The sequence below is a fragment of the Heterodontus francisci genome, chromosome 10, assembly GCF_036365525.1.
Source record: "Heterodontus francisci isolate sHetFra1 chromosome 10, sHetFra1.hap1, whole genome shotgun sequence".
NCBI classification, from domain to species: Eukaryota; Metazoa; Chordata; class Chondrichthyes; order Heterodontiformes; family Heterodontidae; genus Heterodontus; species Heterodontus francisci.
Window position 1 is genome coordinate 28992151 of NC_090380.1, and position 14367 is coordinate 29006517.

A 14367-nucleotide genomic window follows, 5' to 3' on the forward strand; every position below is an offset into this window, starting at 1 on the left:
TGCTCCCCTCTCAGCTGCTCCCCTCTCAGCTGCTCCCCTCTCAGCTGCTCCCCTCTCATCTGCTCCCCTCTCAGCTGCTCCCCTCTCATCTGCTCCCCTCTCAGCTGCTCCCCTCTCAGCTGCTCCCCTCTCAGCTGCTCCCCTCTCATCTGCTCCCCTCTCAGCTGCTCCCCTCTCATCTGCTCCCTCTCTGTTGCCCCCCTCTCAGCTGCTCCCCTCTCAGCTGCTCCCCTCTCAGCTGCTCCCCTCTCATCTGCTCCCCTCTCAGCTGCTCCCCTCTCAGCTGCTCCCCTCTCATCTGCTCCCCTCTCTGTTGCTCCCCTCTCTGTTGCTCCCCTCTCTGCTTCTCCTTTCTCAGCTGCTTCCTTCTCTTCTGCTGCCTTCTCTCAGCTCTTCCCTTCTCGCCTGTGCAACTATACGTTGTGACTACTAGCAGGCTGCTGGTGATGCTGCTGATGCTGCTTCTGCTGCTGGTCATGTTGTTACTGAACTGAGGTCCAATCTAAGGCACCCAAAGCACCAGCTATCCTGATGCAATAGAACAAACCCCTAAAGTGCAGAAAGTCTACATTCAGTAAAAGTACTGTGAACACCTTTTCTCACCAACACAGTGGTTCCCAAACCTTTTTGGTTAAAGGACTCTTTTTCAAATGAATTAGTAATCAAGGACCCACCCACCTAAATTGTAATACGAGATAGTACTCATAATATGAAAATGCTGCATATAAAGTGTTTTAATAATGCTTTTCAGAAAACAGGTATTAACATATTGATATCAATGAGATGGATGTGCCTGCTTCTCACTGCAGTCTGTCTATCCTTGGCAGGAGCCCACAGAGAACACAAGCCCAAGGAGAACAAACAATGGAGAAAGCACTTGGGGAGCAGAGGCAGAGCTGGAACACTGGGGCAGTACAGCATGGAGAAAGCAGCAGAATGGAGGGAGCAGAGCCCAGAGAACGCAGGGGCCGAGAGAGTGCAGAAGCCTGGAGACAGCAGGTTGCTGAGGGGAACAGAGCATGGAAAGAGCAGGAGCCCTTAGAGACTGCAGGAGCCCGGAGAGTGTAGGAGCCCGAGGTGACAGAGCAGGGAGAGCGCAGGAGCCCGAGGGGACGGAGCCTGGAGAATGCAGGAGCCTGGAGACCGCAGTAGCCCAGAGTCCACAGGAGGCTGGAGAGTGCAAGAGCCTAGACAGCGGAGGAGCCCGAGGAGAACAGAGCATTGAGAGAGCTGGAGCACGGAGAGAGCATGAGGAGAGCAGAAGCACTGTGGGAGCAGAGCACACAGAGAGAGCAGGAGCATGGGAGAGCACTAGAGGAGCAGGGGAAGAGCCTGAGGCCACCACTCATTTGCTTACTCTTTACCGCAGTGCTCTAGGTGGTTGCCCATCTTATCCACCTGTAAGACCAGCCCTGTGTTGCAGACCCCCAGGGATCTGCTAATCCCAGTTTGAGAAACACTGCACTAGCAGGCAAGAAAGCAGCTGCGAGTATTGAGTACTTCTTTCCATATGTCCCTAAAATTGATTCAGACCCTCAACTATGTTCTCGCCTTGTTTTCACTGGTGAGTTTCAGGAAGCCCAGGAAACCGGTGGACCTGACGTTTACTCAAAGGTCTGTGTAAATGTTGCTCTGATTGAGCAATTAATGTATGTTAATTGGCATGCCACCTCTCCTGAGAGGGTTGTGTGCACACATCCTAATGCGCTTAAGTTAAATGGGGAAGTTGGTGGGTTGGAGCCAGCTTCCCGACACCTTGTAATTTCCCCGATTTTAACCCCCACCCACAACAAACCTGTATATTCCTCTATGTTAAAATTTACCCCATATTCAATTTGTGATCTGATCAGAGCACTAGACATTTGATCATTACCTCCTACTGTTTCTATGTATTTAAATATCCTATTGGCTTTGTTAATTGTTGCTCTGCATTGCTTAGGCATATTTAGCGTTGAATCCGCAAAGACTCCTAGGTCCCTTTCAACTTCTTCCTTAGCTATTTGAACTATTTATGAAGTATGTGTGTTGTCTAATTTTCCTTCTAATGTGTGGGACTACAGTAAATTCCATCAGCCATCGTCCCGCCCACTTACATATTTTGTCTAACTCATTCTGTAATTTTTAAGCCGCCTCCTCCGATTCTACTGCCTCTCCTAATTTGTTAGCATCTGCAAATTTGATTGTTTTGTGATGAATTTCTGGATCTCGTGGGGGGGGGGGTGGGGGCGGAGGGGTTGATATTAACCCTACCTACCCTGATGGAAACCTGGCGGATGGCCATTTTAAAAATGAACAGGTTATTAATCTACTCAGATCATGGCCATTTCCGATTTTTGCCTGCAGGATTTTGCAGGCCAATGAATTTGTCCACAAACAGCAATGTGATAATGACCAGATGATCTATTTTAATGATGTTGGTTAAGGGATAAATATTGGCCAGGATACCGAGGAGAGCTTCCCTGGTTTTCTTCAAAATCGTGCCATGGGATCTTTTACATTCACCTGAGAGGGTAGTTTAACATCTCATTCGAAAGACGGCACCTCTGCCAATGCAGTGCTCCCTCATTACTGCATTGAAGGTGTCAGTCTAGATTATGTGCTGAAGCCACTGTGCCAAGGCTGACATATAATACAACATAGGTTTTTTCAGTAGTTAAGCTTAACTAGGCTCTCATAAAGAAAGTAATGCTAGCTCAGATTATTGCGATTTCTATGTTAAACTATGATATTCTTCTATAATAGTTCGCTTTCTTTCTCTCTCTTATCTACATAAAGTACCTGGCCTGGCTATCTCTTTTGGAAGGCTTTGAAAGAGAGAGGATGATAAATGCATTCAAAAAGGAACCAAGAATAAGCTAATTTAAATAATTGTTAATTTATTTTTAAAAACTACCAATCAAACACATTGTGGTACAAATCTGAAAAGACTTTTGTATTTGATTTGAATTGCTTGGTTTGCTCTCTTGGATTCTATCCAGACAAACCACCCAGGTGTTTAAAACAACGCTGTCAAGTTAGGCTAGAATATGGTATGTCAATGGAGTGTCTTTTTTAATCTTTTATGTACCATGATAAAATTAATGAAGCAGACACCAAGCTAAATCTTTGATTAGAAATGCTTCCTTTTTGCCATACGTGTTTGGGGTATCCTTTCTTTCTGGCTGCACATTGTCCTTTAACTTGTCATCAGTGTATCCCTACTTGGGAGTTTTATAACAGTGCTTTTTACTCATCTTTACACTGAAAGCACATTGTTCAAAAATAAATAATTTCTATCCCAATTCTTTTAAAAAGAACTGAAATGATGGGGATAATATGTTGACTGTTGAATTAATTTTTATCATAAACAAAACATAAACAATAAACAACATCTTCTTTCTCTTGCTGCACAAGTTTTCTCACGTTCTTGGCTGTGAAACAGAGTACTACGTTGTGGCAGCAACGTGATTCATTATGGTAGCAGGGAGAGTAGGCAGCAGTCAGTGGCCTGTTTGATTCCACAGGACTGTGTTTCCTGCTAATCAATCGCAGGCAAGCATTCACACTGGCTTTGGACAAGTCTGTGCCATTCAGGACCCGGCCCTCCTAGCAGAAAGAGAAACTGCGGCAACAAGGGATGCAGTGGAGAACTTAAACAGTGGAGGTAGATGTAGCAAAATATAAAATAAGATATTGGAGCTGCTTTATTGACTGTGACCTATTCAATCACAGAATAATGATTATAAATTGATAGGGTTAATTGTGTTAGAGAAACTTCTAAGCCTGCTTGTGAAGAATACACTGAGACTAGGATGCTTTAGTGGAGATTATTTATTGCTTGCCACAGAGCTTACTACTCCACTCCTCACAATCTCCAGCCAGTGCTGGCTGGCTCTTTATATATACATTCGAATACAATGAATTAACCAATACCCAATACCTGTTCACCCTATCACCTTCAACTGCTAGGTATTTAACATCTATCAACAGAACTTAATAGAAACAAACAAGTTGAAGAGTGTTGACAAGAGGCTCATGTGGAATGTTTCTGTGCTGTAAATTTTATGTAATTGAATGTAATTTTATTTTAGTTTTTGCAACCAAGATATCAGTAAAACTCAACGACAAAATTGAAAGTCTTAAAGCATTATAAAAAATTAAAATTGCTATTGACCAATTAATTACTGATATTCTTGAACTGCAAGTCAATTTGAATCTTTAAAGAGGTTTTATTTTATGCACTCTTACCGCTATATTTCCATCTTCCAATAACTGGAAGGAAAGGGCTTACCTTTATTTAGCATCTTTCATGACCTCAGGACATCTCAAAGTGCTTTGCAGCCAATGAAGTACTTTTTGAAGTGTAGTCACTGTTCCAATGTAGGAAACATAGCAGACAATTTTCATGCAGCAAGATCCCACAAACAGCAATGAGATACTGACAAGATAACCTGCTTTAGTAATATTGATTGAGGGATAAACATTGGCCTAGATGCTGGGGACAGCTCCCCTAATCTTCTTCAAAATAGTGCCATGGGATCTTTTATGTCCACCTGAAGGGGCAGATGGGGGCCTTGGTTTAATGTCTCATCCGAATGAGAGATTTGATTCCTGTCTCTGTCAGTAACGTGCTTAGCAAACTGTGTTCAGCACCATTTCTTCCAACGCAGGAATCTAAACATTTCAGGCTGATTTCCTAACGTTCCCTTTCTGGCAGGAGCCTCATCCATCAGGAGCACATGATTTTCTGGTCATTTGTTTAAATGCTCTCCTGCAAGGATCCACAACAGCGTGGCAAGTCAGGAATTTACCCCTCATGGGTGAACTTATTATTTCTCAGATCCCATTAATAGTTGAGTGATTATTCAATGAGGAGCTGCACCCGATAGCCCAGAAAGTTCCTGTGTTCAATTCTCGGCCTGCACTGAAGTAGCTGATCTCTTCCCTTTCATTCATAAGGTGGCTACCATTGATCTGGGTGGAGGAGGGAACTTTAGCCGGGGATACCCACTCCGAATGCTTTCTAGCAACCCTTGCCAAAAGTGTCAGTGGAAATCAACGCTGTTGGTGGTTAAAGAGCCTCCGAACTCTAAACATGAAGGCACGCACGTGAATAATAGCCACTTGACAAAGGCAGCTGAGGAACTGTACCCCAGGAAGCAACGATTGCCTTCAGAAGTGAAGAAAACAAACTTTTATATTAGTCTCAGAACAAAGGTGATCACTGAGATAAAAGACAGAATGAAGTGGTCTTTAGCAAGTTAGTAGCTACTGTCGGATGTGTGTTGATATCACGCGCAAAGAGAATGTGTGGTTTAAACTTCTTCAATCCCTGAAATTATGCAATGCATCATGATGTCTATGTGAAGGATATGCACATATGTCTGTAGTGATTCGGAGGTGCATGTTTGTACAGGACCCGTGCCCAGGGTTCCCTCCCAAATACAGGACCCCTGGCATCAAGCCGATGTAAATATATTTAACTTAAGTATACATTGTAATATGATTTAAATGTAGTATATTGTGATCTGATTTCATAGAATCATAGAATAGTACCGCGCAGAAGGATGCCATTTGGCCCATCAAGCCTGTGCCAGCTCTTTTAAAGAGCAATCCAATTCGTGCCACTCTCCTGCTCTTTCCCTATATCCCTGCAGTTTTTTCTCCTTCATGTATTTATCCAATTCCCTTTTGAAGGCTACTATTGAATCTGTATCCACTACCCTATCAGGCAGTACATTCCAAATCCTAGACACTCTTGCATAAAACAAGTTTTCCTCCTGTTGCTTCTGGTTCTCTGTGCCCTCTGCTAATGGAAACAGTTCCTTTTTATTTACTTTATCTAAACCCTTCATGATTTTAAACATCTTTAAACATCTCTTCTTAGCCTTCTCTGCTCTCAGGAGAACAACCTCAGCTTCTTCAGTCTATCTATGTAACTGTAATCCCTCATCCCTGGAACCATTCTAGTAAATCTCTTCTGTACCCTCTCCAAACCTTCCTAAAGTGCGGCGTTCAGATTTAGACATAACACTCCAGCTGGATCCGAACTAGTATTTTATATAGGTTTAGCATAGCTTCCTGGCTTTTGTGCTGTATTCCTCTATTTATAAGGCCAGGATCCCATATGCTTTATTAACTGCTTTGTTAACCTGTCCTGCCATCTTCAAAGATGTGTGCACAAACACCCCCAGGTCTCTCTCTTCTTGCAGCCCCTTTAAAATGGTACCATTTAGCATGTATTTCCTCTCCTCATTCAAACGTCCAAAATGTACCTCCTCACAAATGTCGGTACTGAATTTCATCTGCCATATGTCCACTCATTCCACCAGCCTGTCTATGTCCTCCTGAAGTCGACTGCAGTCTACTTCACTGTTTACCACATTTACAAGTTCCATGCTATGTGCATGTTTTGAAATTGTGCCCTGTACCCCCAAGTCCAAATTATTAATGTATATTAAAAACACCAGTGGTACTAGTACTGAACCTTGGGGAACTCCACTGTTTACCTCCCTCCTGTCTGGAAAAAAAATTATTTACCTGTTTTCTATCCCTTCGCCAATTTTATATCCATGCTGCTACTGTCTCTTTTATCCCATCTTGCAAACAAGCCAAATATGCAGTACTTTATCAAACAACTTTTGAAATTTCACTGTCATCATCCACGATCCCTGTTACCTCATCAAAAAACTCTACCAAGTTAGTCAAACACGATTTTCTCTTAACAAATCAGCGCTGGCTCTCCTTTTACAGTCCATGTTTGTCCGAGTGGTTGTTAATTTTCTTCCGGATTATTGTTTCTAAAAGCTTCCCCACCACTGACATTAAACTGACTGCCCTCTAATTTCCAGGTTTATCCTTCTTCCCTTATTTGAACTAGGGTATAACATTTGCAATCCTACAGTTCTTTGGCACCACGCCTGTATCTAAGGGGGATTGGAAGATTGTGGCAGTACCTCCATAATTTCTACTCTTACTTCCCTCCGCAACCAGGGTACACTGCACCTGGACTGGGTGCCTTATCCACTTTAAGTGCTGCCAGCCTTTCTAGTACCTCCTCTTTATCTACTTTTATTTCATCTAGTATCCCAGCATCCTCCTTGTTTACCATTGCTTTGGCAAAGTCTTTATCCTTGGTAAACACTGATGCAAAGCATTCGTTTAGGACCTCAGTCATGTCTTCTGTCTCCACCACTAGATCTCCATTTTGGTCTCTAATTGGCCTGACCACTCCTCTGACAACCCTTTTACTGTTAATATGCCTAGAGAAGACCTTTGTATTCCCTCTTTTAGCCAACATACTGTCCCTTTGCCCTCCTATTTCCTATTTTCACTTCTTGTCTGTACTTTTATATTCAGCCTGATTCTCCCTTGTGTTATCAAGCTGACATCTGTCATATGCCCCCTTTTTCTGCTTGATTTTAGTCTCTAACTCCACCATCCAGCGAGCTCTGACTTTGGTTGCCCTCCCTTTCCCCCTTGTGGGAATGTGCCTAGACTGTACCTGAACCATCTCCACTTTAAAGGCCACCTACTTCTCCATAACATTGTGCCTGCCATTTTTGACTCTAATTTACCTGGGCAGACCCCTCCTCAATTCGCAAAAATTGACCCTGCTTCGGTTAAGTATTTTCAATCTGTATTGTTCCATGTCCCTCTCCATAACTAATCTAAACCTTATGATACAGTGATCACTATTCCTGAGATTCTCCCTTAGTGTGACATTCTCCATTTGACACACTTACTTCCCCAGGACTAGATCCAACAATGCCTTCTTCAACATTGGGCAGGAAATATACTGATCAAGAAAATCCTCCTGAACATACTTCAGAAAATCCTCCCCTCTCTGCCCTTAACACAATCACTGTCCTATTCAATATTGGAATAGTTAAAGTCTCCCCTTATCACTGCTCTATAGTTCTTGCACCTCTCTGTAATTTCTTTGCAAATCTGCTCCTCTGTCTCCTTCTCACTATTTGGTGGCCTATAAAATACAGCAAATAGTGTAATAGCTCCTTAATTCTTTCTTACCTCCAACCAGATCTGTCTTTGACCCCTCAAGGACATTCTCTCAACAACTGTAATATTTTCCTTAATCAAAATTGTTGCTGCAACTCTTTTTTTCTCCTTCCCTATCTTTCCTTGCACCCAGAATATTAAGCAGTCAATCCTCCCCTTTTTTGAGCCAGGTCTCAGTTATTGCCACTACATCATATTTCTATGTGGCTATTTGCACCTGCAGCTCACTAATCTTATTAACCACACTTCATGCATTTACACACAGACACTCCAAATGTAACTTAGACTTCTTGTATGTTCTATGATCCCAACTAATTCTGTATTATTTCCATTACAGGTTGGCAGTGCTATCAAGTGGCACTTGCTCAGCAATAACCTGTTCACTGACGCTCAGTTTGGGTTCCACCAGGGCCACTCAGCTCTTGACCTCATTACAGCCTTGGTCCAAACAGGGACAAAACAGCTGAACTCCAGAGGTGAGGTGAGAGTGCCTGCCCGTGACATCAAGGCAGCATTTGACCGCGACGCCTCAGATACTGAAGCAGCCCGTGTCCATATGCAGCAAGACCTGGACAACATCCAGGCTTGGGGCTGATAAGTGACAAGTAACATACACGTCACACAAGTGCCAGGCAATGATCATCTCAAACAGGAGAGAATCGAACCACCTCTCCTTGACGTTCAATGGCATTACCATCGCTGAATCCCCCTCTATCAACATCCTGGGGGTTACCACTGACCAGAAACTGAACTGGATCTGCCACAGAAATGCTGTGGCTACAAGTCAGAGGCTGGGACTTCTGTGGCAACTAACTCGCCTCCTGTCTCCCCAGTGCCTGTCCACCATCTACAGGGCACAAGTCAGGAGTGTGATGGAATACACTCCATTTGCTTGGATGGGTGCAGCTCCACCAACACTCAAGAAGCTTGACACTACTTTGGGCGGCACAGTGGCGCAGTGGTTAGCACCGCAGCCTCACAGCTCCAGCGACCTGGGTTCAATTCTGGGTACTGCCTGTGTGGAGTTTGCAAGTTCTCCCTGTGTCTGCTTGGGTTTCCTCCGGGTGCTCCGGTTTCCTGCCACATGCCAAAGACTTGCTGGTTGATAGGTTAATTGGCCATTATAAATTGCCCCTAGTATAGGTAAGTGGGAGGGAAATGTAGGGACAGGTGGGGATGTGGTAGGAATATGGAGTTAGTATAATATGGGTGGTTGATGGTCGGCACAGACTCGGTGGGCTGAAGGGCCTGTTTCAGTGCTGTATCTCTAAACTAAACTAAACTAAACATCCAGGACAAAGCAGCCCGCTTGATGGGCATCGCGTCCACCATCCTCAACATTCACTCCCTCCACCATCAACGCACAGTGGCAGCAGTGTGTACCATCTACAAGATGCCCTGCAGCAATGCACCAAGGCTCCTTCGACAGCACCTTCCAAACCCACGACCTCTACCACCTAAAAGGACAGGCACAGCAGATGCACGGGAACACCACTACCTGCAAGTTCCCCTCCAAGTCACACACTATCCTGACTTGGAATGAAATCGCCGTTTCTTCACTGTCACTGGGTCAAAATCCTGGAACTCCCTTCCTAATAGCACTGTGGGTGTACCTACCCCAAATGGACTGCAGCGGTTCAAGAAGGCAGCTCACCACCACCTTCTGAAGGACAATTAGGGATGGGCAATAAATGCTGGCCGAGCCAGCGATGCCCATATCCCATGAACGAATAAAAAAACTCTAATGGCTTGTCCAGTCCTCTGTGCACCTTGTTTCTACTTTTTAATAGCATATCTTGGTGTCCAAACCCCTGCAAATTAGTTTCAACCCTCCTCACAGCACTAGTTAGCCTGCCACAAGGATATTGGCCCCCCCAGCTCTGTGCAGGTGCAACCTGTTCAACTTGAATATGTCCCATCTGCTTTGTTATTTAATCTCTCCTGCCCTCTGTCTTATCAAACACCTTCCCCTTTGTTCTCTCCCCACCTCCCTCCCCTTCACTTACTTAAAACCTCATTCTTTTCCAACCTTTGACAGTTCTGATAAAAGGTCACAGACCTGAAACGTTAACTCTGCTTTTCACTCCACAGGTACTGCCAGACCTGCTAAGTATTACCAGCACTTTTTGTTTTTATTTCAGATTTCAAGCATCTGCAGTATTTTGCTTTTATTGAACATGTCCCTCTTGTCTCAGGGATGTCCCAGGAATTTGAAGCCCTCCCTCCTACACCATGTCTCTAGCCACGCTTTAACCTGCCATATCCTCCTATATCTACTCACACTAGCCTGTGGCACTAAGGGCAATGCAGAGATTTCTACCTTTGAGGTACTGATTTTTAAATTCCTCGTTAGCTACATAATCTCGGACTGAAGGACCTCAACCCTCTTCCTCCGTATGTTGTTTGTTCTGACCTGAGCCACCACTTCTCCCTGCAAAATGTTCTGCACCCTCTGCATGATGTCTCTTACCCTGGCACCAGGGAGGCAACATAACATACGGGTCTCAGATCGACGGTAGCAGAACTGCCCATCTGTCCTCCAACTATGAAATCTCCAATTACTACTGCACCCACCCCCCCCACCCCCCACCCACCCCCCACCCTCCCCCGCCAACCCCCATGCAGTTCTTTGTGTTACATTGCTAGACTGCACTCCTTTGATGTGTCAGCACCCTCACCCGTATTCAATGCTGAATATTGGTTTAAGGGTGCCACACTCCCAGAGGCTTCCTGCACTGCCTGCCTCCTCTTACACTTCCGGCATCCACCCGCTTGCTGTCCTGAACTCTATCTGGAGGTGGGGTGACCACCTCCTGGAACCTGTGATCCAGGAAACAATCAGTCACCTGTATACCCTTGCAGTAAATCCAGCTGCCCCTCAAGCTCAGAAATACTCAGTGTGTTCTTGAGTAGCTGGAGGCACTTCCTCCAAATGTAGTCATCTGGGACACATGAAGCACCCTGAAGTTTCCACATTGTACAGGAATTGCAGGCTATGGGTCACAGCTGTCCCTCCATTCCAATTAGAAACTTAAAATAAACCCCTTAGATATAAGGTGATTATTTATATAATTTTTGTGAACTAGGTTGAAACTACACTGCTATTTTTCTCTTCACTCCTCAAACCAAAGATAAAATAATTTACTTAAGCTTAACATAACCACTGAGATACTAAACACAAAGAACTTAAATTTAGACATCTAGATACCTAACATAGATATTTATCTTAGAATAATAATTCCTTTTTCCTCAACCCAGGATTCCCCCCACTGTGGTTGACAGGGCCCTCAACCATGTCCGGCCCATTTCCCACACCTCTATCCTCACCCCTTCCCCTCCTTCCCAGAATCGCAACAGGGTTCCCCGTCCTCACTTTCCACCCCACCAGCCTCCACATCCAAAGGATCATCCTCCACCATTTCTGCCATGTCCAAGGTGATGCCACTACCAAACACATCTTTCCCTCCCTTCCCCTGTCAGCATTCTGAAGGGATTGTTCCCTCTGCGACACCCTGGTCCACTCCTCCATTACCCCCACCACCTCGTCCCCGTTCCACGGCACCTTCTCCTGCAATTGCAGGAGGTGTAATACCTGCCCATTTACCTCCTCTCTCCTCACTATCCAAGGCCCCAAACACTCCTTTCAGATGAAGCAGCGATTTACTTGTACTTCTTTCAATTTAGTATACTGTGTTCGCTGCTCACAATGTGGTCTCCTCTACACTGGGGAGACCAAACGCAGATTGGGTGACCCCTTTGCGGAACACCACTGTTCAGTCCGAAAGCATGACCCCAAGCTTCCGGTTGCTGGCCGTTTCAACACACCCCCCTGCTCTCATGCTCACATCTCTGTCCTGGGCTTGCTGCAGTGTTCCAGAGAACATCAACACAAGCTCGAGGAACAGCATCTCATTTACTGATTAGGCACACTACAGCCTGCCGGACTGAACATTAAGTTCAATAATTTCAGAGCATGACTGGCCCCCCTTTTTATTTTTAGTTATTTTTCCTTTTTCTTTTTTATTTGTTTATTTTATTTTAGTTTGTTTAGTTTGTTCCTACTGTGCCTACCCTATTTCCAGCATTTCTTGTTTTTATTACTTATCTTAGAATCCTTGGATTCTGCGGCTCCACTCCTTTTGAGAAACCGGCTGGAATTTTACGGGGCTGCTTGGAATGCGTTCGGAGGCGGTGGGGGTGTAAACTCGGAGTGCAAGACGTTGGCCCTCATGCTGTTTCTGGATTTTACGGATGGCGGATGACATGGGGGGCGGACTTTGCACATCAACGTGGCGAGAGGAGGAGGAGCAGTTGAGAGGGAGGGAGGTCAAGGCAGAGGCACATCAACAACTTCAGAACTAACAAGAGGGCCAGCCTCAGGTTGGGCACGCTGAAGAAGGATGTAGGGGGCACGCCAACAGCCTCCTGCGTGCAGAAGAGGCTATCCCCAGGAGACAATCTACCGTCTGAAACTCAACTACCTCCAGATGGCCGAGCAGCAGTCTCAGCGACTCTCCAGGGAGGCCAACACTAATCTGTGTGCCATGCTGCAGGACGAGCTGAGACCCATGTGAGTTGGTGGACACCCAATGCCAATGGTGCTGAAGATCACTGTGGCTCTCAACTTCTGTGCCTCAGGATCTTTCCAGGGATCCACTGGAGAGGTATAGGATCTCCCCAGCCTGAAGCTCATCAGTGCATCAAGGAGGTGACCAATGCCACGTTCAACAGGGTTGGTTGTTAAAACTCCAGAAAGCTGTTTATGGAAGGATAATGCTGAAGCCTATCTTTACTCAGTTTCACATTTATTGCACAGAGTAAAAGGATTTCAAACTTGTAGCTCCTCACTCAAACCCTCCCACTGCTTATAATCAAACAATTGATACACAATTAACAGATTAACACTGGTGACTATGTGCACTACTGCACCAATCCAGACAGTCAGACGGAGAGATCCATTGGGTTCGGGGCCATCACTGGATTCCCCCAGGCGCAAGGTATGATCAATTGCACACATGTAGCCTTCAAGACTCCCACAGACCAGCCAGCAGACTTCATCAACAGAACGCGCTTCCACTCGCTCAATGTTTAACTGGTCTGTGACCATTGAAAGCGAATCCTTCGGGTGCGTGCATGGTTCCCGGGAAGCAGCCACGATGCCTACATACTTTGGCAGTCCCAGGTGCCACAGCTTTTCCAGCCCCCATGCGTCTTCAGGGATGGATCCTTGCAGACAAGGGCTACCCACTAAAGACATGGCTACCCACGCCTATGAGGAACTCACGCACGGATGCAGAGCAGAGGTACAACGCCTGCCACGGTTAACCCAAGTGACCATTGAGCAGGCCATAGGTCTTCTGAAAGTGCAATTCAGGTGCCTAGATTAATCCAGTGGAGCCCTTCAGTATGCCCCAGTGAGAGTCTCATGTATCGCAGTGGTCTGTTGTGCTCTACACAACCTGGAGCTGCAGAGGGGGAAGGCGTTGAACTAGGAGGACATTGTTGATCGTGATGCCTCCTCCGATGATGAGGATGTGGAGGAGGCAGCTGGCGATACTTGATGATGGACCTCATGGAGCATAAACAAGACAAAGCAAGATACGCGCAAGGGAGGCTCAGGACATGATTATATACAGACATCTCATATGACTCATTACATTTTAGAAACACTCCAATAAACCTTACCTTTATGCAGCCCTGCTGTCACCTCCTTCATTTTGCTATCCATTGCCCAGCATCCAGGTGCACATCACACATTGGCAAGGTTATGGCACTGACTGAACGTGACTTGGTCCATCGCTTCCAGCCCATTGAGGGAGCCTGGCTGTAGATGAAGTCTGGACAGGCAGCAAGAATTGGAAGGAGATGTGGCAACAATATATGAGCCCTTTATTGAATGGCACAACAAACACGAGGCTTAATATCTACAGACTGTTTTCACCCGTGAACCCCAAATGCAGCTAGATGCTCTTCTTAAATCTCTTACGTGTGCTCCTATGTAGTGGTCCCCCTGCGCTTGTTGCTGAGGTGGAGGCAGGCTGCTGACCTTGTTGCCCCTTGGCTTGGGATGACCTTGGTGGTTGTCCTCTGGCTGTCTGAGGACTGGAGGGCCCAGGCATGCTGTGCAGAACCCTCCTCTGTCATCTCAGCTAGTCAAGACGTTAGTGATGTTGACAGGGGGGCTGAGGAGCTGCTCTCCACACCAGGAGTGCCCTGAGAGAATTCCCCAGCTTCAGAAAGAAAGCCGCTTCTCCTCCTTTGCAAGGCAGACTTGTACCTCCTTGTTCATTTGAGAAGAACGAGGACCTCACACTAACAGCACAAGATTAGCACAAAGGAGATGACGCTTCGAGTCTTACCATCACGCCG

At 45.7% G+C, this 14367-nt stretch overlaps 1 protein-coding gene across 7 annotated transcripts in view; it reads right to left on the reverse strand.

The window, feature by feature from the left end:
* The window catches only part of LOC137374372 (putative claudin-24), a 149227-nt gene that overhangs the window by 61978 nt on the left and 72882 nt on the right, over positions 1-14367 (reverse strand). Inside the window, exon 2 of one of the 7 annotated variants that reach the window (XM_068040355.1) lies at positions 13684-13835. The exons of the other annotated variants lie outside the window; for them this stretch is intronic. Coding sequence (XP_067896456.1) covers positions 13684-13726 — 43 coding nt within the window. The 5' untranslated portion in view covers positions 13727-13835. The remainder of the gene's footprint in view (positions 1-13683; positions 13836-14367) is intronic. 7 annotated transcript variants of the gene reach the window in all.